Source organism: Emydura macquarii, unplaced genomic scaffold (assembly GCF_026122565.2).
Source record: "Emydura macquarii macquarii isolate MOO-44397 ecotype Brisbane River unplaced genomic scaffold, CSIRO-AGI_Emac_v2 contig_383, whole genome shotgun sequence".
Lineage (NCBI taxonomy): Eukaryota > Metazoa > Chordata > Testudines > Chelidae > Emydura > Emydura macquarii.
The window spans coordinates 7,768,953-7,794,283 of record NW_027130520.1 but is presented as its reverse complement, the minus strand read 5'-3'; the positions used below and the strand labels follow the sequence as shown (position 1 = coordinate 7,794,283).

Below are 25,331 nucleotides of genomic sequence, written 5' to 3'. Positions count from 1 at the left end.
CATGAAACTTTTATGATTAAATCTTGAGAGCAATGCCGTGAGGAATATTGTGGTGTATATCTTTGGCTGGAAAGGAATGTGAGGAGGAAAGTATGGGTCTGCTGTATGTGGAAAACAAGTTGCCATACATGCCATCTAGCTAATGCACAGAATGTGTTAAAAATGCATTATTGTGATTAAAGGGGTATTGTCTTCCTTTAGCTGTCATTCCTTCCCCCCCGTTGCTCGCTGCAAGCTCCATTGTGGAAAAATATCCTGCCTCTGTTGTGGCCTTTCACACACACTGCGGCCCACCACTCCCCCCCCCCCCCCCTCCAAATACGCTCTGCTGGTTAGTTTGCAAGGCTGCTTGATTACTAGAATTGTGTAAATTGTCTTTCTAATGAGCTTTGCTCCCTGGAATCCATGATGCTCTGCACTCCCCTTTCAGGGACCCTGGTGGACCTCCCCAGATTATTTCCCTTGTCTGTCTTTCTGGTTCCTTCGCTTCCACTGTTGGAAAGAGAACTGGAATTGACCAGTTTAAAGAGTAACTCTTCCTGTGCAGCAAACTAAACCTGAAATGGTTCCACTGCATTTTTAGAACACAGATGAATGGGTGCTGAAGAGATTAGCTTGTTTGGACATCTAAGCATTAAGTAATAGAAAATGAATATTTGTACTTTCATTGTTCCAAATGCAAACGTATTTCCTAAAATGGAGCATTTATAAGTGAGCACCTCTTAAAAGGTTAGACAAGGAAAACAAAATTTCCTGCATCCAAGTTATGTATTAAGAATTTTTATATGTTAGACTTAAAAAAATCTCAGCCCAGACATTACTACTAACACTAAAGGAATTCTTAATAACTCTATTTGTGAATACATCTGCTGATAATGTGGATTTCAGAGTATGGTGCTTCATAGGATTTCACCATAAATTCAGCTTTGATTAGGCTTTTAAGAAAGATTAAAGTGTTCTGGTGACTTTTGAACATAACAAATGATTAAGCATTGCCATATTTGCTCTTGAGATTGTACTAAATCTGCCGTACTTGTAGATTTTTTTTCTGGGTAAATGCCTTTAAACCTTTCAGTGTATGGATTTACATGCACAGCTATAACTCCTTGGGCTCTGAACTTGTTAAATCTCAGTAGCTGAGCAGTCTTAGAGCTAATCATTACCTGGATGAGACATTTCCAAGGAGCACTCCTGATGTTGCAGGAAGTGGTGCTGGGGATTGAGTAGGTGGCGCTCTCCTCTGCAGTTAACATCAATAATTTTTGTAGTTAGTGGCTACTGGGCAGTGGGAGGTGCTGTCGTTAGGCGAAGGTATAAAAGAGATTCAGATCATTTTTTGCAAGAGTCAGAATAACAATGCTCTGACTTCTAGATGGAAGAAGCTATAGAAAGCCGAATACTTTACAAAACTTGATGAATTGCTTCTTGCCTTGCCCCTGTCAGGAAGGAAAATGCTTTCCACTTTATGTAGGAACCTGAGAGCCCAGGAGGTTAGGCTCACATAGGAAGTCTGTATCTCTGTCTTAGCAGTTAGTCACAAAGTCACCTTCTACTAGGAGGAACAGAGGTATTAGGCCTGATGACCTGGCCAGATTTCAGTTTGGGCAATTAAATGCTTCCTTCCTAAATTCTCCCCTTACTTTTAATTGGATGTGCTATTTTTCCTCTCTTCCTGTTCTAAACTGCTGTGTGTTGAACACTCTTAATAACACACCCCAGTAGTGGCTGCATTTCATTAGTGGGTAAATGATGATGTGTGTGCACACATCATGCTGTGAGATCCCATATGATGAAACATAAAATATGGTACATAAGTGGATGTTGTTTAGTGCTGCTCAATATCCGTGTATCTAATGTAAGTTGCACATCTGACAAACTAGAAGCAAATCTGATTTATCTGAATCTAATTGCCAGTGTATTGTGTTAAACAGGGGAGAGAGTGGTTGCCTTTGCTGCAGTGGAAGGAATCTTCTTCTCAGGTTCTTTTGCTGCTATATTTTGGCTGAAGAAGAGGGGTCTGATGCCTGGACTGACATTCTCCAATGAGCTTATTAGCCGAGATGAGGTAATATGTGGAACATTACATTTGTTTGGTGGGTAGAATGCTGAGAGTTGTGCATGCCTGGGTTACCAGTGACTCCCCAGGCCGGAGGGGGGGAGAAATCATTTTCTCTGCATGTTCCCCTCTCCCTCTGGAGCTGCTGCCCACAGACCCTTAGAGCAAGACCTCATAGCCCTGCCTATAACGGCAAGACTTCATCCACCTCTGTCGGCAATGGGGGGGGGGAGGAAAGGGAGGACTGCATCAGCTGCTGAAGAGATGAGGTTTCACTGGGGAAAAGGGAGAAAGCAGGAAAGTGGATGCAGAAGGTGGGGGAGAGCAGACACCAGTGAAGGAAAGGGAAATCCAGCAGGGCAGAGTGGGTGAGGTGCCCGGCAAGATGGAGTTGCTTTGACACATTACTGCTGATAGGGCAGGAGGAGGGCAAAGACCTGAGTCAGCTTTCTGAAACCCAGCCTGCACTGACATATGCAGCAGGATCCTCCAGACCTTGTTATGTAGACAGGTGCAGCATCTTGACTGGGGGAAGGAACTGGTTGACCTGCCCATTAACTTTAAGCCACACCCACAGTATCCTTTCTGTCACACAGGGGGTTCAGCCATATCTTGGCTGAGGCAGTGGAGCAAGCACAACATGGTGGCAGCACAGGGAAGACCTGCCATCTCTGCTGGTGGGCTCCCTTTCACATAGTGCAGAATGTAACCCTGAATCTGCAAACCTAAATGTTACTTTAAGCTACAGGAGCACTGAAATCCTGTGAAGGAGCAAGCTATTTTTAGAATGTTTAAAGGGGAAAGGGGTAGGAACAGGGTTGAGAAATAAATTACCACTGGGCAGATGTTAAATGAATGTCAGAAAGCTTAAGTACCACCTTGTTCCTCAACAAGAATAATCAGCATCATGAATAAAACTATTCACCTTAAGCCATCTTAAAAGGCATAGAAATAAGATGAAAAAAAAATCCAAATTCACAGCGTGAGCAAGAGAAATGGAACGAACTGGGGATACATGGCACAAGAAACAAAGTGACAGTGAATGATGGGAGGGAGCAGACTTGAGCCTGCACAGAGCTCAGCTTCCAGCCCTGGGGGCAGCAGAAGTCAAATAGCCAGCACTGAGCAGCCGGTGTGTGCGTGTACTGGACTGCTCTGCAAGCCAGGGGTAGCCAAGTACATGGGGTTCTACAGTGCAGCTTCTGCCCCAGAGGTTTACAGTACAGCTGCAGCCTGCTCACCTTACGGTCCTAGAGTGTATATGAATACAAGCCTCAAACTACATTGGCTTTGCACTGGCTTCTTCCACAGCACTCGGGTGGTGGACGGTACAGATTGCCTTTTCCCCTTCCCCAGCTCTCTCCAGTTACAAAACACAATACTCGCACAGGGCCTTCTGCAGTGGTTGGTCCAACATGGGATGTATTTCTGCAGAAGTGGCTGACCTTGCTCCCCTTCTTGCTCCTCCAGTAACGTATTGTAAACGTAATATATCTTGTGGAGTGGAACAGCTGTTGCTCTGTCTTACTGGCACTGTTGGTAGGGAAAGCTATTTAATTTAAAATATATCTTAAGCGATTAAGAAGTGCTGGTGGCTCATAATATATTTGTAAGGGTACACCTGATAGTATCTCTCTGGTATTGAATATACCAATCACTGTAGTAATATGTATGCATCCTCCTACCCTCTCCTCACCATATCTTGTAGTGATGGCTCCTCATGGGTGGGACCTGTGTGAAAGGCACTAGGCACAGTTAAGCTGCTGTTGGGGGAAAAAAATCATACTGTATTTAAAATGTGGAACACTGTAGAAACTGAAGGACAGATTAATTTGCAAGATCAACATAGCAGTGGTTGAATCTACTGGCATTGGCCTAAAAAGGTAAAGGATTCCATCACAAGAAGAATAGCTAGTAACTCTCAGTTACTCGAATTTACAAGGAAGCTACATCATGATGATAGAATAAAGAAAGCTATTTGTTGAAGTGCATGATAAGACTGGAAAATAAAGCAAGGTATGGCCCATGCTTGAGGCAACTTTAATGTTTTGGAAAATAAATTCTACTTATATCCACTAATAAGATCCAATTTCCTTTTCTATTCCTAGAAATCACTGTAACCCTTTCCCATGCAGTCAATATGTATGTGGTTTTCAATAGAAGTTTTCTATAAAACTTACTTTCAGGTTAATGGGATGTAGGATGCCCCAAATACAATAGGTCCAACTTCCCTTTCCTGGCATGTCATTTAGCACCAAAAAACCATAGTTTTCCAGTTCGATTTCCAATGGCATAATTGTAACTAAATAGATAATCATTGCAACAAAAGTACAAAGTGCACAAGGCATCTGCATTGAAAAAGGCTCAGCACAAAACTGGAAACAAAAATTATAAACCAGCAATATAAAATCCAATAAAGAAAAGAAAATGTTGTTTTCTGATGCACCTGGTTAAATAGATTGTGGGCACCACCTAATGCCTGGTTATTTGGGGGATGCACAAACAGCTGTTCTCTCTTAAGGGGGAGAGCCTCAGATTTTAAAAATCTGCCAAAATCTTTCTAAATGTCAGGTAAAATAATGGAAGTGTCAGATTGGTTCATGCTAGTGGTCCGTCTAGTGCAATATTCTATCTCTGACAGTGGCCAGCAACAGCTGAACCAAAGGAATGTGCAAGAAATCCTGCAGCAGGCAGTTAAGAAATAAAATTCCTAGGGGAAAATTTCTTCCTAACACCCATCCATGTGAGGTTGGCTTATGAGGATTTATAACCCTTCCAAAACTTTTGGTTGGCTGGTTTATTTTAATTTTCACTATTGTCACTCTGAATGTTCTCACTGTCCATATTCTATCCAATCCTCTTTTATTTTATTCCTAGTGACCTTGATGAAATTTTGTGGCAATGAGATCTGCAGACTAACTGCATCTTGCATGAAAAAGTATTTTTTATCAGTTTTAGATTTGATACCAGTATTTGTTAAATTAACCTCTTTCTTTCTGCGAGATCTCTGAGGGCACATGAGATGGAAAAAATCTTAATAAAAATAATTAAAATATATTGAAACTATAAGAGTGTTCACAAACCTATACTTCTAACATCCAATGCTATAACATGTATACAAAGGCATCTGTAACAGGAGGATGGAACTGAATTTGGTTCCACATAAATACCCTTTTTATTAAAAGATTGTCCAAAAATATTTAATATCAGCAACTCCTAGAAAGTCAAGTGCTTTCTCCTTTTTCTGTTTTTCAACATAATGATTTATAAGAGATTTTAAATAACTATATTTCTGCCCAGTATAGATGCGTGTCCTTTTAAGGTTCAATAAATACAATTACATCAACATTGTCAGAAGCAAGAAGTTAAGAAGCTTAATTCTCTCAAAGACACAATTATCAGTACAAAGCTTTAAATGATAGCAAATCATGTGGGGCTAGAGAAACTACATTTCTTTCATTCTTTTATGTTTCAGGGTCTGCACTGTGACTTCGCTTGCCTAATATTTCATTATTTAGTGAACAAGCCTTCAGAAGAGAGGGTCAAGGAGATCATTGTTAATGCAGTTGAAATTGAGCAGGTGAGCAGACAAGACTGATCAGTACAATGTCACTAGTAGCCCAAGAGAATTTTCAGGTACAAAGAAGGTGGTGATCTTAGTAGAATTTCTGGAATTCCTAATAAATGACTGGTCCACACATGTGGACCACTCTACAATTCCAACACACCACCTCCAATCAGTCTCTTGGTACTCCTGCTTGTCACTGAGAATAGAAGGCAGAGATGATTTTTTACAGCACTAGTCAAGTGATTAGTACAAGCTAACACTGGCACAGGTGGATTTTCTCTTTCATGTTGTCACACTTACCTACAGGTAAGATTTTTGTGTTGCTACACATAGGATCTGATCCAGCTCCCATTGAACTCAATGGCAAAACTTTGATTTTTAGTAAGAATTGGATCTGTCCCATAGTAAAATCACCAGTGAAAATTCTCAGTGATTCTTTCACAAAATAAATACTAAAATATAGAAAGTTGCAAAAAGCTGATCAAAATGAGATATTTGCTGTTTCTTGTGATGCAAGAAACCTCTGAGTCTGATTTCGTAGAAACATCACGAACTGGTATACCACTAACAAGTAGGTACCATTTATTCCCCTTAAGTTGCACTGTTCCTTCTTTAAATGTCACTGTTGTGTTTTAATTTCCAGGAGTTTTTAACAGAGGCTTTACCAGTAGGGCTGATTGGAATGAATTGCACTTTGATGAAACAGTATATTGAATTTGTGGCAGACCGGTTACTTACAGAACTTGGGTTCTCTAAGGTAAGAAAGTTGAGAGAAATGACACTTCCAGGAAATACTGGCCTGTTACAATGGCCAAGCAAAGTTGTCTGTGTGCAGCACTAACTTACCACAGGTGTGGGTATCACACATAAGGCTGTACTTATGCATTCTGCTGTCTCTTATACAGCAAACAAAGTCAATATGCAGATTTCATTATTTGGAAAAGATGAAACCATTGTTTCTCTGGCCAGTGTTGCCCTGTAATTACTACTTGGATTTAAACTGGAAGTGTATGTTGCATTCAGGTGCTCTGGTGCCACGCAGCTATAATGAAATAGAACTGTTCGTGTTTATTGCACAAGGTTAGCAAGTCAGTTTGCCCAGGAGTCACCTCTTGGGTGGTCAATATGACATTGAATTTGCTTAGATGGAAGCAAGTGCACTTTGAAAAATATTGTAACTTTGAGGAAAACTCAGATCTCTTACTAATGCTGACAGTTGAACTTTCTGAGGATAAAACCTTTAATTATATGCAGAAAGAAATGAACATCTGAGAAGTAAGTTGGGCACTGCATAAAGATTTTTGTGCTAGATGCATTCATTGGTACAAACCCCAAGTATAAAAAGAATAATTGATATACAGGATAGAGAGGCTCTCTCAGGGTGTGAAAAGTAAACACTGATATTGCACTGGTTTAGTGGAGTGAGAGCCTAATATTACTGTGTCTTGTTTCCTGAGATATTTTATGCTCCTTAGTGAGTGCTGGTTGCCAGGGTTGGTGGGTTAAAGAAAGGAGAACCAGTCTAGATATTGCCTATGAGAAGCTAGTGAATCCCAAGGGGAGTCACCAGTAAGTGGGTGCTGCTGCTTCGAGTGCTGGTCCCTATGTGTGCTTCCAGCACCTGAGATCGGAAATTTGTAGTAACTGTTGTCTTTTGGTCTGCACATGCATAGTTGCTCTCTTCATGCTTTGAACTGAGGACATAAAGGGCAGCACGGACTGATGCCTCTCCAGTTCCTTCTTACCACTGCGTGGTCTGAGTTGGAATTCTGTGTTCACTTTGATCTGTCTCTGCTTTCAGCTGTAAATATATATTGTGAATAGTTTTTAGTGAGTTCAGATTTAGTGTTTATATGTGTTTTTATAGCTAGTATAGTTAGCTTAGTTTTCCCTGCATTGGGGAGCTTCTCCCCGTGGAAAAGGACTGTGCTAAGAGTCTGAGTGTTTACGAACTCTTATCTCCTGCCCCAGTTCCTTCTCTGACAGCAATGAACACCAGTGCTACCTTTGCTGACTTGGAGAGGCTCACGTCGCCCTCGAGTGCAGCATCTGCCGCTCCTTCCCTCCTCAAACCTTTGTGGGATGAGTGCTCCGTCTGTGGAAGCACCTCCATGGAGCAGGCATGAGACCCCAGCTGGATCCAGGCTGGAGAGAACCTCTGTACAGCGGCCCCACCAAGTACAAGCTTCAGGGTAGAAGTTGAAACATTTAAGCCTAAGAAACCCTCTCATGAGAGTAGGGAACATGACTATAGGCATAAGGACAAATTTCCATCCAGATTTGCCTCTATGTTAAAGGATACCTCCCCGTCTTGGGTCTAATTTGGGTGCGTTCTCGTTCACTAGTCCTTAGGAATTAGATCTGCACAAACCTTCTGTCCAAGAAGGAAAGATGCAAGGGAAAAACAATGCAACAGTTCTGGTTCCAACTCCATCCCACAGGCCAAAAGATCAGGAGCTACTAGCCCCATCTGGCAGTTCTGCACTGGACCCCTGGGATTCAGTGGTTCTGTTACACTTCTAATGGGATGGTCTGGGTATAAGACCATTGGATGTTCTGGATCTGTCAGTCCCCACCTCGGGGACTTAGAATCATAGAATATCAGAGTTGGAAGGGACCAGAGCAGGACTAACCTCAGCTAAATCATCCCAACCAGGGCTTTGTCAAGCCGCAGCTTAAAAACCTCTAAAGATGGAGATTCCACCACTTCCCTCAGTAACCCATTCCAGTGCTTCACCACCCTCCTAGTGAAAAAACTTTTCCTAATATCCAACCTAAACCTCCCCCACTGCAACTCGAGACCATTGCTCCTTGTTCTGTCATCTACTTCTTGAACTTCAGGAAGAAATGAAACCTTTACCTCTCTGGAGTATGTTTTTGCTCTGCCTCTTCTATCTAAGGGCCCAGTCCTTCTTAGAGACATTTCAGTGTCAGAAGAAACCCCTTTGAGGAAAAGATGATCCTCCCCCATTGCATCCATAAGTTAGAGAATTCTTCTGTTAGTACCGTTGGCACTGCCAGTAAAACAGAAGCCTATCTTTTCATCAGAGAAATCCAGTGCTCCAGAGTAGCTTTTTCCCTAATGGAGAAAAGCCCAAACAGAACCCATAGGAGGTCTTTGAGACCCCCTCTTCCTCCAGGATACAACTTCCCAAGAGACCATTGGTACCCTATGCCTTGCCTTCCTCCTTCACTCCCTATCTGGTTGATCCTTCCTACTGGCTTTACTGGGCCCTATGGGGTCCATATAATGGACATCCTCGATCCATGCAAGAATTGCACTGCCCCTCTTTTCCCAGCCATTGCCAACTGGCTCCGTCGGATTTCATGGAGGAAGAAGTCAAGCTGGATTAACTTTTCCCAATGGGTGTGTCATCCCCTCACCTAATGAGGCAGTTGTGCCACAATCCATTTTCCTGACCTGTAACCACAGGCAGTACCAGGAGCTGTTTGAGAGATTGACAGCAGAGCTCCGGATACCTCTTGAGGAAGTCCAGGACACACAACATGTTATATTGAGATCCTGCAACCCTCTGGCCATAGTAGGGTGGCCCTCCAGTCAACAAGGCCATTTGGGAACCTGCCATGTCTGTGTGGTGTACCCCAGCCACCTATGCCTCTTCACCAAAAAGGGCTGAAAAACTCCCTTTCTTGCCAGCTAAAGGGGTAGAGTTCTTATTTACCCACCCAGTGCTCAATTCAACTCCAGTTCAGAGTTGCTAACTACTGGGCACTGTTAGCGAAGTATGAGTTCCTAAATTATTCTAAATTTCTGGAATTCAGAGACAAACTTCCCCAGGAAGACACGGCTCAGTTCAAAGCTCTCATTGATGCAGGTAGGTTGGTGACTAAGGCTTGGTCTACACTTACCTCCACGATTCGGTGGCAGTCAATCAATGGGAGTTATGCAAAGTACGCAAAGAACTTGCGTAACTCCCATCGACTAATGTGCTTCTCTTCCACGCGCCGTCTTCACTGCACTGCGCTGACGGGAACCATGTTCCCATCTGTGCAGTGCTACGCCACTTGCGGGGGTGGATTAATAACATTGACTTCTGTGAAGACTGTCATTGAAGGACCCGGTCAGTCGATCCAGATAAGTCGATCTGATGATGGCGATTTTGCCATCATCAATGTAGACATAGCCTAAGATATCACTCCAAGCAGCAGTGGACACAGCTGACACTGTGTCTAGAGTCATCACCCAAGTCATAGTCATGAGGCATGAGTCATGGCTTCAGTCTTTGTAGTCCAGAATACCACTGAGGTCTTCCTCTTTGAGTATAATCTATTCAGTCAGAAAAGCAATGAGTCACTACACTCTCTTAAGGACTCTAGGACAGAATTTATACCCTGACCCCAAAGAGAGAACACTACAAGTAAACCTACAGCCCCCGCTTCCCTTCCTCCCTCTTTGGCATTTTATCCCCAATGATTGAGAATAACATGACAATACTGAGGCCATGCCATATTGCCCCCCAGATCTTTGATGGCTGCTACCCACTTCAAACACAACTGGAGGGCAATAACAGACAAGTGGGTACTAGAGATCATACAGTCAGGCTACACAATCGATTTTGTCTTACCTCCCCATCTTTCGAGGAGATTCTTTGTCAGGCAGTGAACTTTCTCTTTCAGAAAGGGCCATAGAACAAGTGCTATCCCAATATCAAGGGAAGGTTATCTACTCCTCAAAAATCTGTAGTTCCCAAGAAAAATGGAGGATGGAGACCAATTCTTGATCTATGCCAACTAAACGTCTTTATTCACAAATCAAAATTTGCATGGTAATACTGGCATCAATAATTCCCTTCTTAGAGGAGAACATGTGGTTTGCAGCCTTCATCATGAAAGGTGCTTCCTTTCATGTGGATATTCACCAGTCCCAGAGAAGGTTTCTAAGATCCATGGTAGGACAAGAGCACTACTAGTTTAGAGTACTCCCCTATGGGCTGGTGACAGGACCCAAGGTCTTCACAAAAATCTTTTCAGTGTTGGTGGCCCAGATGAGGCACAACAACTACACCATCTTCCTATATCTGGACAACTGGCTACTAACAGGCAGAACAAGCCAGGAGGCCCAGTTGGTGACCCTGTTCTTTACTCCACTTTTTACATCACTGGGGGAGTTTGTGTAAATAAAAAAAAAAGTCCACTCTGACTTCCACGAAGACAATAGGTTTCATAGGAGTGATCCTAGACTCGTCCTCAATAAAGGCTTATCTCCCTATATACAGATTTGAGGCTATGAACAGCCTGGTAAAACAAGTCACTCTGACTTCTCACTACAGTCAGGGGGTCTGTCTTTCCCTACTAGGCCTCATGGCTGTGTGTATGTATTTAACACCATTTGCTGGGCTCCATCTCTGTTGCCTACAGGCCTGGTTTTGGTCCATTTATTCACCAGGCAAGGACAATGTGAATACCAGGGTAACAATCCCACAAAAAGTCAGAGCCTTTCTTGTATGGTGGACAACCTGGACCAGATGTGAACAGGAATCCCCTTTCGTTCACCCATACCTGATGCAACCATAATCACAGATGCATCCCTCTTAAGATGGGGAGCCTATATGAACACTGCACAAGGCACATGGTCCCCCTGGGAGGCCAGAATGCATATGGAGATGAGGGAGTTCACCTAGCTTGTAATGCATTCCTCCCCCTCGGACGCTTCCATCATATCCAGCTAATGTCGGACAACATGACTGACCATCTTTGGTATAAACAAACAGGATGGAGCGAGATTTCTTCTTCTGTGTACAGACGCAGTGAATTTATGAGACTGGTCCATCAAGAATGTTGTCTTGCTGTCAGCAACATACCTACCAGTTGTGCAGAAAACTGGCAGAAAATCTCAGCAGGCACGTCTCTGCAGACCATGATTGAGAAATGCACAATTCTGTCTTGACCAAAATCTTCATCCAGTGGGGAACACTATCTTTGGACCTGTTTGCCTCCCAGACAAACAAGAAATTCAATCTTTACTGTTGCAGAGCAGCATTAGGCTGAGACTCTAGGGACAATGCCCTTCTGTTCCTGGATGGACCATCTAAGATAAATCTTTCCTCTCATTCCCCATTATCTCCAGTTCTATGGAAAATTCGCCATAACAGGACCAGGGTTATCCTCATCGTACCCAAGTGGTCCAGACACTTCTGGTTTCTGGACCACCTATGAATGTCGTCCTGTCTTCCCATCTATATATAACCTTTTCTGTGTCTCTCTTAACTCAGGAGAAGGGCAGGGTCAGAGATTGCAACCTAGACCCTCTTCATATAACGCCTTGGTATTTCGAAGGACATCAGACTTGAAACATTCATATTCAGAGGCCGTCCAAACGATCTCAATCACAGCAGAAAAAACTCCACTAGAAAATGCTATCTAGCTAAATGAAGGCATTTCTCTATCTAGTCACAATGGAAATAGTTATCACCAGAATCGGCTGGTATCACTGCCATTTTAGACTATCTACTGTTCCTCAAGGTGTCGGGCTTTTCCATTAGCTAGCTGAAGGTCCACTTGGCGGCAGTCTGGCTTTCCTCCAGATGATGGAAGGCACTTTCTGTCTTTACTCATTCTGCCACAATTTGGTTCCTCAAAGGCCTCATTAGGAACCTTCCACGGTGATAAAACCCACACTACAATGGGACCTCAACTTGGTACTCACAGCTCTTACCAGACCACCCTTCGAAATGATGGTCCCATGTTCCATGTCACACCTTTCCATGAAGGTTGCCTATCTTAGTTGCCATCACATCAACCAGGTGAGTGAATGAAGCAGGCACATTCATGGCTGACTGGCCATACACTGTATTTCACAGAGAAAGTCTCCCTTCATTTCCACCTAAAATTCATTCCTGGTGTAATATGAGTTTCACATGAACCAACTTATTCACTTACCAATAGTCTTCCCAAAACCTCATGCTTCCAGAGAAAAAAAGAGACTGCACTCCCTCAGTGTTAGACGGGCCTTGGCCTTTTATCTGCAAAGAATGAAACTGAGTGGGAAAACTCTGAGATTATTTGTCACTGTAACAGAGCGATCGCAAGGACAAGTGTTATCGGCCTAAGGGCTCATTATGTGGATCTCTGGATGCATTATTCTGTTACTAGTTGCACGTTTAACTCTCCCAGACAGGTGAGTGAGGGCCCACTTTACGAGAACACAAGCAACCTCAGTGGCATCTCTTTGAGAAAGACCAATACTGGACATTTGTAAGGCGGCTACCTGCAGCTCCAGCCACACCTTTACAAAACATTACACCCTAGTCCAGGCTTTTTTGGCAGATGTAGCTGTGGGCACGGTAGTGTTAGACATCCATATCAACTGCATCCTTGCATCATCCTCCTGTTGAATTCTGCTTATTGATCACCCACATGTGGAATACATATAGGGATCAGCACTCAGAGAAGAAATGGAGGTTACTTTCCTTTTATTGGAGGTTCTTCGAGATGTGTGGTCCCTTTCTGTATTCCACTACTTGCCCTTCTTCTCCTCTGCTTCTGTTCTGATCTGCGGTGAGAGAAGGAACTGAAGAGGTCTGTGCTACCCTTTATGCCCTTGGTTTGGAGCACTAGGAAAACAACTGTGCATGTGTGGACCAATGGACACCACTTACTACAAAACTTCAGTTTCAGGCACATGGAGCGCACGCATACCCATGTGTGGAATATAGGTGGGGACCTCACATCTTGAAGAACCTCCAGTCACAGATAAGTAACATCCTTTTTTGATGATTTATGTGGGAATTCATAGGAGCATCATGTTATAATTTCAGGAACTCCAGTTTAATAAAATTTGCTTTTCTCAGGTCTTTCAAGCAGAAAACCCTTTTGATTTCATGGAGAATATTTCACTGGAAGGAAAAACAAATTTCTTTGAAAAGCGGGTTTCAGAGTATCAGCGCTTTGCAGTTATGGCAGAAACAACAGACAATGTTTTCACTCTGGATGCAGACTTCTGATCTCTCTCCAGGGAGCATGTTGACTTTTTTCCCCTTCCCCATCTCACTTTGTTGGGAAGTTTTCTGTATTCCTTCTGAAGTCTACCAGGTTTTTTTTCTGGCTTCCTACTTTGCGTGAAGTAATAAATTTAGCCTTGAGTGGACTATAATTTACTTGAACAAATATGTAGGTTATAACTATAGTGTAACCAAGATGAGGTAACACTGCATGTAAATATGTTCCTATAAACTCTTCTGACAATGGTTGTAAAATGTAAATTCATTAATCTAGAACAACTGTGCTTCCCCTTTGTCCCTGTAGCAGAGTACATTTCTCCATTGCTCCAAAAACATTATTAGAGGAAGAAGAGTTGTATGTTTTAGTGGGGTGTACAGTATGATTATGGTAAGATCTTATCAGATCAAGTGATACAATTTGCTTTCATTTCTCTATTAACCTGTGATCTAGCTCAAGCAGCTTTCATGGCACGTGTCAAACCTGGTCTATCAGTAGTAGCAGCAAGCATTCAAGGGAAAATATCCTTATATAAGATTTGATTTGTAATATTATAAATCATGTGGATCTATATTTAAAACTTGAGCCTGTAATTAGACAGTGAAGGGAAAAGTGTTCTGTGGTGTTCAAATTGCAATCTTCTTTATTATTTAATCCAACTGCTGCTACTTACGTGTAAGTGCCTTAACAGTAAGCAGACTTACAGCAGCTGTAACCCCGATTGCACTAGGGTTGTGATCAGCAGCTGACACCAAAATATCAGTTTCAACATTCCTTTTTATCGTATCCATTCTGCTGGATATTCTATACTCTCCTATCCTTCTGAATTTCACCAGTATATTTATAATGTAAAATGGCATATCATTCTGGTTTTTTTTCCCTTGAGATACCAAAACATTTTTTACTTGAGTCTGAGTATGAGAGTTCTCAATGGTGTATGGTGATGGGCATTGCATGCTCAATGTGCAACATCAAAGCACTACAGCAGAATTTTCAGACTATACTACAGTGTTTTAAAATTATTCTGTTCATATTGTGACTGTCAACCCCTAACTAGTGACGGTTGCATAAGTGCTGATATGTTATCTGTAATACCACCTAGTATGTGTGTATTTTAGTTGTTTATATCACAGATAACTGCCACAGTACAGGCACAAAGTGAAGGGATGGCTTTATAATTTGACATAGTGACATTTGGTGTAGAAGGAATGACAGTAACAGTTAATTTCACCTTGTAAACTTGTGGGTGGATTTTTATATCAACTATTTTGCAATTAGAAGTCTTTATTTCCCGGGGGCAGATGTGGAGCAGGGTGAGGAGGGAATGAATGCAATCTTAGAAGGGTTTGTGCTTTGGAGAATAAATATGATTGCTTTTAATAATGATTTAGATTAACACTTTATATAATAGCCTTTTAAAATTTCATTCTTGTTATTCCAAAATCATATTTGTTTGAGTTTGATTTAAAATGCCCATCTCAGAAAGATCAGTGGTAGAATACAAAGCCTTTCACTAAATGGTCAGCTGTGTCAGCTGTTTGAATCCAGCCCAGATTGGCAGTGACAAAGTAATTTCCATCTGAGTTATGTGAAGTAAGTCAGTCATGTCAGTCTAGTTCCTGGTGGACAGGTGTCCACATCACAGAAACTATCAGAATAATTGGCTCCCCCTTGTACAGAGTCTCAGCAGAGGTCAAGGATTTAGTGGGCATGGAAGCAGAACTACTCTCTTCTCCTAGAGATGGCCCTGTGCAGTCTGGAGGGAGGTGCATTGGTGGGGCATTGACGGGAAGCTTGCACCTATGGCTATACCTGTTCTGTGTTTAAGTAGAGCACCACAAACTCTAGAGCTCTTAATCCAGCACTTCTCATGAGCAGTACATTCACATAGAAGGAGAAAATGTCACAACCTCAATGTGAACGGTTTGGGGAAAGGAAACCTCTTTTCTGCTTATATTGTTATCATCTTGGTCATATAGGGAGATTTTTTTTAAAGCATTCAGCCAATGTTATAATTTAAATTAAGACGCTTGATTTTTAGTCCAAGTATCCACTGTTTTGTATATGGATTTGCTCAGGTCCCCTAGATAAACATAAAATATAGAAGTCCTGTTATAATATTTATTCAAGTTGTGTGAAATACTTGTATAGTTTCAGTAAAACTGTTCACAAAGCTAATTCTGGCCATGCCAGACTTCCTAAAGAAATGGGCAGAGAAATGTCTGTGGCTTGCTAGTTCCTTGTTTTATTGCAAGGCCTAAAATGATTTAAATAAAATATGTCCAAGCAATCTAGTGTCTCTTGTTTTATTTTGTAGGGAGAAGCTGGCCCTCCATACACAGACTCCTGTTAGGAAACAAAATATGCACGCCAGCATTTTCTCAGAGTCATTCTGTAGTGCAGGGCAGGGGTAGTTGCTCTCTGTGCAGCTAGCAGGGGGTTTTACCCCCCTAAACCTATGGATGTCCCAAGAGCTGTGCAGAGCTCTGGACACCATTGCCGGTGGGTGAGGATTCTTGGAAATCTACTTAGAGCTGAGGGAAGTGTGTCAGATAGAGTGGCTCCTCCTTCAGTCCCCTAGAGCCACAAAACCCCACCGGCCTCTGTGGTGTCTGGGGCCATATAGAGAATTCTGTAGAACCACTGCTCCCAAAGCATCCATAGGAATGTCTTGACTTCTTGGACACAGCGGGTTACCCTCTTCACTAACTAGTGAAGCGTGACAGTGTTATCCATTGTGTGTTCCCTAATCGGAATAATGAGAGACAGTCTCTGTAGCTGAGTCACTAGAGCTCCAGAGCTGATAAGTCTGTAGTGGATTCATTTAGATACCCACATTCCTTTTCATACTCCATTCTCCCTGCAACTGAACAAAGCCCTGCCCTCAGGAACTTGCCCCTTATGTGTCTCTGGGAATTTGGCCTTTGAGATAATGAAACATATTCTCTTAATTACATATACACATGTATGTAAAACCTGTTTAATATTATTGAAAACTACCTGGGTGCCTTGAGAAGAGACTGGACCTCAAGATCAGTCATTAACCCTGGTTCTATATGTGGCACTTGTGATGCATTCATTTTTCTGTTTGTGTGGGAAGAAAGATTACTGCAGAGCCTAGTTCTACTGCATTGCAGTGCACACACCTCTGAGTCAGTTTATGGATTTTTTTTGAGACACTTTGAAAGCTTCTAAATCTGAAAACATGATTTTTGCCTTGTACATGCCGAAATCCTCACATTTTTGCCGAGAAACTTTCACTTTTTTCCAAACCTTCTGAATTTGAAAGTTAAAGGGGAATTGGATAATGAGGTGCGTGTGCGTGTGTATGTGAGAGAGAGAGAGAGAGAGAGTCTGTTGCACTATCCATGGAGAGCATATTATTGACTTTAAAGATCCAGGAGCATTGTCCTGTCGGAGCTGTTCCAGCAGGATCCCTAGATAGCGTGTTGTCAACCAAAAGAACATTTCCAAGATAGCAAGATACTGTTGCTGAGCTGAAGGCAGTAATTCTGGTATCTGTGGGAATTTGCTGGTTCAGTTCAGTTTAGCTAGCTAATGTACACTTCTTTGTCCTTGTGGTTAATTTGTAGATCTGTGACTGGTAAGGAGAAAGGGACAGGAGGTTAAATGTAGGCTAGTATAGGCATTTGATCAGCCATCATGTAAGATAATTTTTTTAAATGTCCTGGTATGCAGTAACAGATGGGGGAAATTTGTGAAGGTGCAGGGCCCTGCTCTCCTATTTGTATATATAAAGCCTTGGAAGGGGAGGCCTCAGACTTGGATACAGTCTGACTACCTAGACAGCTTGTTGAGCCACTTCTGCTCTGATGCAAGTTCCACAGCAGCAGGTGGGAGTGGCAGCAGAATGAAGCAGAGCTTAGACCTAGACCACACACACCCAGTCCACACATTGCAATACAGCAGTCTGCCCCGCCATGCTTCCATTACCTGATCCTGCAGAACGCTGTCCTCTGCTGTATGCTAAATGCATGCAGCAGTCTCGCTGCACATTGTGTCTCCACTCTGTACAGCAGATAGGATCATTTGGCTGTAGTTACTCTTACATTGTTTTGTAATATAAATTAAATTACCCTTCATCACAGTTAGACAAACCAGCACTCCATACTTTATTGCCCAGTAAGGTAGTAATGATCTGAAATAATAGGCTAATAGTCAATTTTTAGAAAAGGGGAGATTTCTCTTTAAAAGGGTAAGCAGCACCTTCACTTTGATTTGAATCCCCCAGACCAGCAACAGGAGCTATGTGTACACTGGCAGATACTGCAGATGTCAGCAAAAGGAGTCCCCTGCCCAATCCTGTTTTGCTTTTGACACTAATAGTAGAGTGGAAAGTGATGTTGGAGACTGAATCAGTTAAGGAAGTTCGCAAGGATTTTGAGATGAAGTGCTACAGGCACGTGGGGCCAGATTTTTAACGGCATTTAGGTGCCTAAAGTGCAAATAGGTGCGTTGGTGCATTTGAAAATCACACTAGGAACTTATCTGCATCTTTAGGTCCCTAAATGTCTTTAAAAATCCTGGCTCTTAGTTACTACAGCGATTGGAATCAAGAAGTATCTAGACAGAGGCGCAGTGAATTTATTATTGCTTAAGACAAAGATGGCCATAGTGTCAGGGGTTGACGTTTCCCAGAAGTGACACATGAAAGCCAAATAATTACCAGACAGTAGTGAAGGGGTTAATGGCAGCATGTTCCACAGAGGGATTGAATTGGTTTTCAAATGTTTTTGTATCCGTGACCATTTTAAACTGTTTTGCACAACAGCATTTTTAATATAACTGAAAGAGCAAGAGAGATTATTTGAGTTAAAGGGAGGTGATAGGAAGCAATGTATCTAGTTCCTCCCAATCAAAACCAGTTAATTGATTAATCCCCTCCAGTTACTTGTAAGATCAAACAGTGAATTTATCATTATATGTATTTGTAGTGAGCGTGGTCTCCTGTACAGACTGACCAGGCTGGACCACTGTCTGCTCCCTGGTGGGTGGAGCCAGGAAGGCCAGACCCACCCCGCTGAAAGCAGAGGGGTGGGATAGGAACTAGAAGTATAAAGGGTGGGCCCTCTAGCCCAGTTGAACCAGAGCCACCGGAGGAGAAGGACGTCGCTTGCCTGCTGCTGGAGCGGGAATCTGGAGAGGACTTCTGCTGCATCAAGGACTCGTACGAGCTATCAGAGCTGCCTACGAACCCGGACGCCAAGGAGCTACTGGGACTACCACTGGGAGTGTACCCCGGGGAGACGGATGACAACCCCTGGATGCAGGTACATCTCGAGGGGAAGGTAGGAAGCAGCCCAGCGACAGCAGACTATGGCCTGGCTGCGTTGCTGCCTGAATATAGGTTAGCATGTTGTAGCTGGATCCCCGCTGATCCAGTGGCAGAACCCTCCGCTACTGCTAGGGCCCTGGACTGGGATCCGGTGGAGTAGGGGGGGCTCTGGGCCTTCTACCCCGTTGCCAACCCCATCCCTGGGGTGGCAGCCTTCCTACATTAGGCCAAGAAGCCTGTGTTGGTCTACTGTCCGCCAGAGCTAGGATACTAGACCATTTACTGCTCCGCCCTGCCTAAGGGCCTGAGCCCCTAGACTATTTACAGCTCTGCTCTGCCGTACCTGAGACTCAGAGTCCTAGACTGCAGGGTATCTGCCCTGCCTGAGGGCCTGAGCCCCTTTATCTGCTTATTGCCCTGCCCTGCCTAGAGGGCCAGGGCCCCAGAGACCACTTATTCCCCACTTTGAGTTTGCCTGCACAGGTGTGACAACAAGGAGCGTGGCCTCTCTCCGAGACTGACAGGGGGCGACAGCCACGCACTCCTACAGTGTAGTAGTGGATCACAGCTCCATTGTACTGTGCCTCATACACACACACAACAGGAACATGGTTCCTGACCCAATTCATGCTGCTGCACTGGGTTGTCTTTATTTATTTTAAAGCTTTAACAGAGAATCAGAATTCTAAGCATATACTTAGAAAGCAGTTCTAAGGTGTGCTGTGTCTAAGTATGTGCAATGAGACAGGAATTTGTGACAAACACTCCAGTTTCATTGTATCACACTATAAGATTTTCCTGCTTTTGCAGACTATTAAACTTTCTGTCTGGCATCCTTAACAGCTGCTCCCTAGCCTCCACTAGCCTATCAATGGTAGATGCTAACAATGTTCCTTCTGGCCCTTCATTATATGTTCAGCCAATGAATTATGCTCAGTTTTTCCTTATGGTGGAGCACTTGAGCTAATAAATATTGGTGTCTCAGTCAGTGAGATTCTCTGGGTTAATGCTCGTGTAGGGAGAGAAGCATTTAATAGTCTAATAAAAAGTTAATGTTAGGAGTAGTTCAAGGTTCACTAGTTTTGGTGGTTTTGGTTTTTTTAAAAGCCCAAATGAGTATCTTAGTGTGTGACCAAGAGGACTGGTGTCTCTATAACATTACAAAGTTCATTCCCACCCTGACAAATTTGGATGAAAAGGGAGATGTAGCAAGTCATGAAACAAAACAAGAATTCAGTACCTAAGCCTTTATACAATTAAAATAGTATTTTTAGGAAAATTCTTAGGGAGTCCAAATTCTCAGCATAGAGGAGAGAATGAGGGTAAAATGAACACTATAAAATTGATATTAAGAAATGTTATTTTCAGACTTGTGAACAGCTGTAAGTCAGAACAGTGTTTGCTTTCTGAACTGTCATCACTGATCACATCGCTTTACATGAAATGGCGATCCAACAGTCAAAGGATTTTTTACTTCTATCGCATATTGCTCGGTGCCAGTAATACGTATGTAATAAAATTCCAGATGTCAAAGCATGAGACCAGTGCCCTGGAAACAAATCATATCAACCAAAATATACAAATGATGTTAAGTACTTATTGTAGCCTTCCTTGGGTTCTGCACCTTGACACAGTTGGAAAGTGTGTGCGCACGCCCAGGGACCCTGAGGGACCTATGCTAGAGGCATAGTGGGCAGGGCCACCCACAGAGCAGTCAAAGGGTAGGGACCAGACGAAAAGCTGTCCACGGGTCCTCCAGGTAGGGGGTTGAGCAACAGGCCAACAACCTGTCCTCAGAAAGTTAAGTTCTAGAAACACAACCAAGTAGCCATTCTTGTAAAGAGCATGACAGAGAGGAACAGTGAAGCCTTGTTTGTGCTCTGAGACATCTGAGAGCACAATCAAGATTCAGATCAGGCTTATTGTATACACTAGCCATAAACCAAGCCAAACCCCATCTCTAATGTCAAATATTCCATTTAAATATAAACGTAATGTCTCATCTACTGTTTGTTGACCTTAACTCCTTTCATGCCCAGAGAGACCCTGGTCCTACTCAAGTTGCTCACTGCCCATTCCTCAGGCAAGAGCACCAGTGCAGTGCCAAGGATCAGTAGGTGGGAATTCCAGTGGTGAAGTCCTTATGCTCTGGAGTTATGTGCCATGACCACTCCGGGGATGAAATTTGTATGCACTTGAAAGTTTCAGCACTGAAGTGTTTTCCTACTGGGCTTGTGTCACATGCTTGGCCCCTGGGCAGAGATGCAGAGCTATTTGGCTGAGTCACCCGGCTAGATCAAGTAAATCTTATTGTTTTTGACCCACAAGTATAAACGGAATTGAATATCTCTCTGAAACAGGGGAAAATAGGAGCTGGACATAGGGATCCTGCAGGGAGAAACCCTAGGAATAGCCAAGGTAAGTGAAGAATCTTAAGCTAAGTTTGTTTCAGTTTAGGAAAAAGGCAAATTCCAGGATGGGGGTAAAATTATACAATATCCAATGTGTATTTGCTGCTAGGAACAGCAGCACTATCTTCAGTTTGGTTGGGAGAAAGAAAAGTCACTGTTCAGCATACTAATGTGTAAATGGAGAAGCTACTCTATCGGCTTCCACGACATCACCAGTAAGCTCTCACGGTGTAACAAAACGTAAATATGGATGACAAGCTCAGTCTGGAAAAGTTAGATTCAGATAGCATGAGGACAGAGTCAGGAATATCCTATTTTGCCCTTTCAAGTGAAATAAAACAGGTCTGAGGACCAATGGTAATAGAATTAGGATGATGGAGAATGCTGTAGTAGAGAAACTAAGAGCAAATATCAATTCACTCTGCAGAGCTCAGCTGTCCAGGTGCCTTTGATGATCCTTATTCATCTTGAATCTACTTCAGTAGTTTAATCGGCTTCAGTGGCGTCTTTGTACCCTTACAGACTACTGTTTCTCTGCATGTACCATATGTGGTTTAATTGGCTACTGTATTGCTGCTGCTATATTTGCACTGACAAATTTGTGTCCAGTTTCCATCAGTTTTTGTCTTTTGTTCTAAGTAATTTGGTTATTGTCAACAGGGGGAAAACTTCCACATCTGTTTTCTTTCTGAGCAATGCAAAGTCTCTCTTTCCCTGGTGTGGCTGTTTGCATACAAAGCACGAGATGCTATGTGCTGTTGGTCTTGCCAGATGTTGCGTGAGAATGGTCATATCCTACTGGTATATAGGGCCCATCATTAGAGAATCTTCAATCACTCTGCAAACACTAATTGACCAATCCTCAACTCCCTGCCTCCACAGTGAGATACATAAATATTCCTATCTGCGGACAGAGGGGGTGACAGGAACTGGGGCCAGCAGCAGAGCTAGTCTCCAGGCAGCCTCAGCAGTACAGGTAGCCTGCAGCAGGCCGCCTGATCGGCAGCAGAGTCCAGCAGGCCGGCTCTTAAGCCAAGAGCAGTAGCAGATTGTTGGCTTCTTAACACTCAGATTCACCACTGTGCCTGCTCCTGTGTTACCGTGTTCCTGCCGCTCCTGCCTTGCACCCAGCCTTCCCTCTGTCCTGCCCCTGCCTTCCACCCCTCTTTGCGCGATACCCTGCTTGCTCCAGTTCCTGCCCTCCGGTTTGACCATTGACTTTGGCTCCTGACTCTGACTTGACCCTTGCCTCCAACTTCCAACTACTGAGTCTGCCTCTGATCCTAGTCCTTGGGTGTCTGACACCTACTCTGACCTCTAGGCAAGATGTCTCTCGTCCTGGTTGCCTGACAGAGGGAAACTAAGGCAGAAAAGCAGTGTAGTGACTTCCTAAGGAACATAGGGGGAGTCCTGTATCAGAACTGTGATTAGAATGCAGGAGTTTTTAACTTTGTCTACTAGGCCCCAATTCAGCACTTGAGAACATGCTCAACTTTAAGCATGCGATTAAGCCCATTGAATTTAGTTAAAGTGCTCCATAGGACTGGTGCCTAGATGAATAGGCTGCAGGGCAATAAGGGGACTTGCCCAACACCACACAGTGAGACAGTTAGGAATTGAATTCAGGAGTCTTGACTCCAAGTTCCTCTTATTCTGTGACCTCCTTTCAATCTTAAAACATTACCCTATGTGATTCAGGATGTGCAAATTAGCTCCTCAGTTATACATTTCTAGAATGAGCAGCAAGATTTCCTACAGAAAAACTCAGATCATCTCCTTCTTGTGAGCCCAGAGAAAGAACCAACCAACCAATTTGAAGAGGTCTCAGAAAAGGGCCACAAGAATGATTAAAGGATTGGAAAACATGCCCGATAGTGAAAGACTCAAGGAGCTCCATCTATTTAGCATAGTAAAGAGCCGACAAAGGGTGACTTGATCAGTCTATAAGCACTTATGTGGAGAATTAAAAATTAGATAATGGGTTCTTTGGGCTAGCAGACAAACGTTTAACAAGATCCAATGGCTGGAAGTTAAAGTTAGACAAATTCAGACTGGAAATAAGCTACACATTTTTAACAGACAGGGTAATTAACCATTGAAGTAATTTACTGAGGGCTGTGGTGAATTATCCATCACTGGCAATTTTAAAATAAAGATTGGATATTTTTCTAAAAGATGTGCCTTGGTTCAAATAGGAATTAATTCAGGAAAGTCCTTATGGCTTGTCATACGGGAGGTCAGACTAGATCAGCAGTTTTCAAAATTTTGAGCTGAGCCTCCCCCTTTTTAGTTACAATTTTTGGTTGCGCCCTCCCTTCCCCAATACCTGCCTTTCCTCCCTCAGGTTTTCAGGGTGGGGGAAGGAACGTGCAACAATCTCTGGGGGCAGAGTCAGCATGGGGCATGGAGGCTGCCAGGAGCAGAAATTGGTGCAGGTATGGCAGAAGTTGATATTGACCTACAGGCTGGGTGGTCCACTGAGGTGAGTCCGGGGGGTGGAGGTGGTGCTCCCTCCCCTGAGCTCTGCCGCTTGCTCCCCCCTGCAATGTTCTTCCGCACCCCCTAGAGCGGCGTGCCCCAACACTTTGAAAACCCCTGGACTAGATGATCACAATGGTCCCTTCTGGCTTTATAATTTAGAAAAACATGAAACATACAGTATAAAAAAATATTCTTACTCCGTTATTAGTGATGCTCTAGATGATTGAACCTAAAACTTTTTTAAAAATCACTTTCTCTGTGTTTATGTACTCCTTGCAATTCATTCAGTTTGAGCTATCAAACCAAACAGGACAGTATCACGTTTGTTTCTAGCTGAATTCCTCAAGAGGAAGCTTGAGGTGCACATACAAATAACTAGCATTAAAAGTCTATCAGATCCACAGCGTTGCCATGAAGGATTTTACTGAGGCTCATTAGGTCAGAATAGCCCATATGGAATGGTCCTATAGATATAGGAAATGATAAATGTTCTCTAGATCCTTTTAACTATGCTGTAGAATTTACAGAATTAAATCCCTTCTATTAGATCATTAAAAACCTCTAAAAAAATATTATTCTCTACTAAACTTCAGGTTCTTCTTTGAGTGATTGCTCATGTCCATTCCACTATAGGTGAGTGCACGCCACTGTGCATGGTTCCTGGAACTTTTTTCTCCTTAGCAGACCCCGTAGGGCCAGCTGTGGTGCCCCCTGGAGTCCCGCGCACATGCCATGGTATATGAGGCACTGCCTGCCTGCCCTATGCCCCCTCAGTTCCTGCTTTCCGCCCGTGACAGTTGCTGGAACTAGCCTTGCTCTCTGCAAGTACTATTCCCCTTGTTTGAACTCTTTGTTGTTCAAAATACTTTAGTTAGTTTTAAGTAGTTGTAAAGTAGTGTTAAGTGTAGTTAGATAAGAAGTCCCTGAGGGACTTAGAGCGGCCAGGCCATGATCCGGTTGCCTGGATTTAAGCCGTGTGCCTCCTGTGGGAAGGCTTTCCAGCTCAGCAACCCCCACGATTGGTGCCTTAAGTGCCTAGGGGAAGAGCACAGGAAAGATAAATGTAAGATCTGCAGGGCTTTTAAACCGCGGACTCAGGAAGGACCAAGAGATCTGGTTAAAGCCCTGCTCATGGAGGCAGCGCTCCGCCCGGCGTCCGAGCCGTCCCGCTCCACCTTGGCACCAAGCGTCACCTCGGTGCACAGTGCACCGCCGGCACCGGGCTCGACTCAGCACTGAGCAACATCCCCGGTGCCGAAGAAGAAGAGAGAGCGTGCAGAGTGCGGACACTCCCCTGCGCCGTTGGTACAGGCAGGGTCGAGTGCGGAGATACACCAGCCATGGCCCGTAAAGTCTTCTCTGGTGCCTGCATCTCCGAGCAGGCAGCCTCCCCCCACTCCTGGGATCGGAAGAGTGCCCCTGCTGACGTCATCGACACTGGAGGATTTTCAGGCGGCAAGAGCCTTGTTGCCCTTGCCTGCGCCACCTCCGTCCCCCCCTACTCCAAGGAAGAAGGGGCCGGTGTCCCGGGGCAAGCCCGCATTGGGTTCCCCCGAAGGG

General features: G+C 43.6%; 1 protein-coding gene across 1 annotated transcript in view; it reads left to right on the top strand.

The window, feature by feature from the left end:
- RRM2B (ribonucleotide reductase regulatory TP53 inducible subunit M2B) overlaps nucleotides 1–13,737 on the top strand; it is a 36,829-nt gene extending 23,092 nt beyond the window's left edge. Inside the window, exons 6-9 of the mRNA XM_067537332.1 lie at nucleotides 1,932–2,065; nucleotides 5,532–5,636; nucleotides 6,268–6,381; nucleotides 13,436–13,737. Of these exons, the coding sequence (XP_067393433.1) occupies nucleotides 1,932–2,065; nucleotides 5,532–5,636; nucleotides 6,268–6,381; nucleotides 13,436–13,588 (506 nt within the window). The 3' untranslated portion in view covers nucleotides 13,589–13,737. The remainder of the gene's footprint in view (nucleotides 1–1,931; nucleotides 2,066–5,531; nucleotides 5,637–6,267; nucleotides 6,382–13,435) is intronic.
- Nucleotides 13,738–25,331: the final 11,594 nt, after the last annotated feature.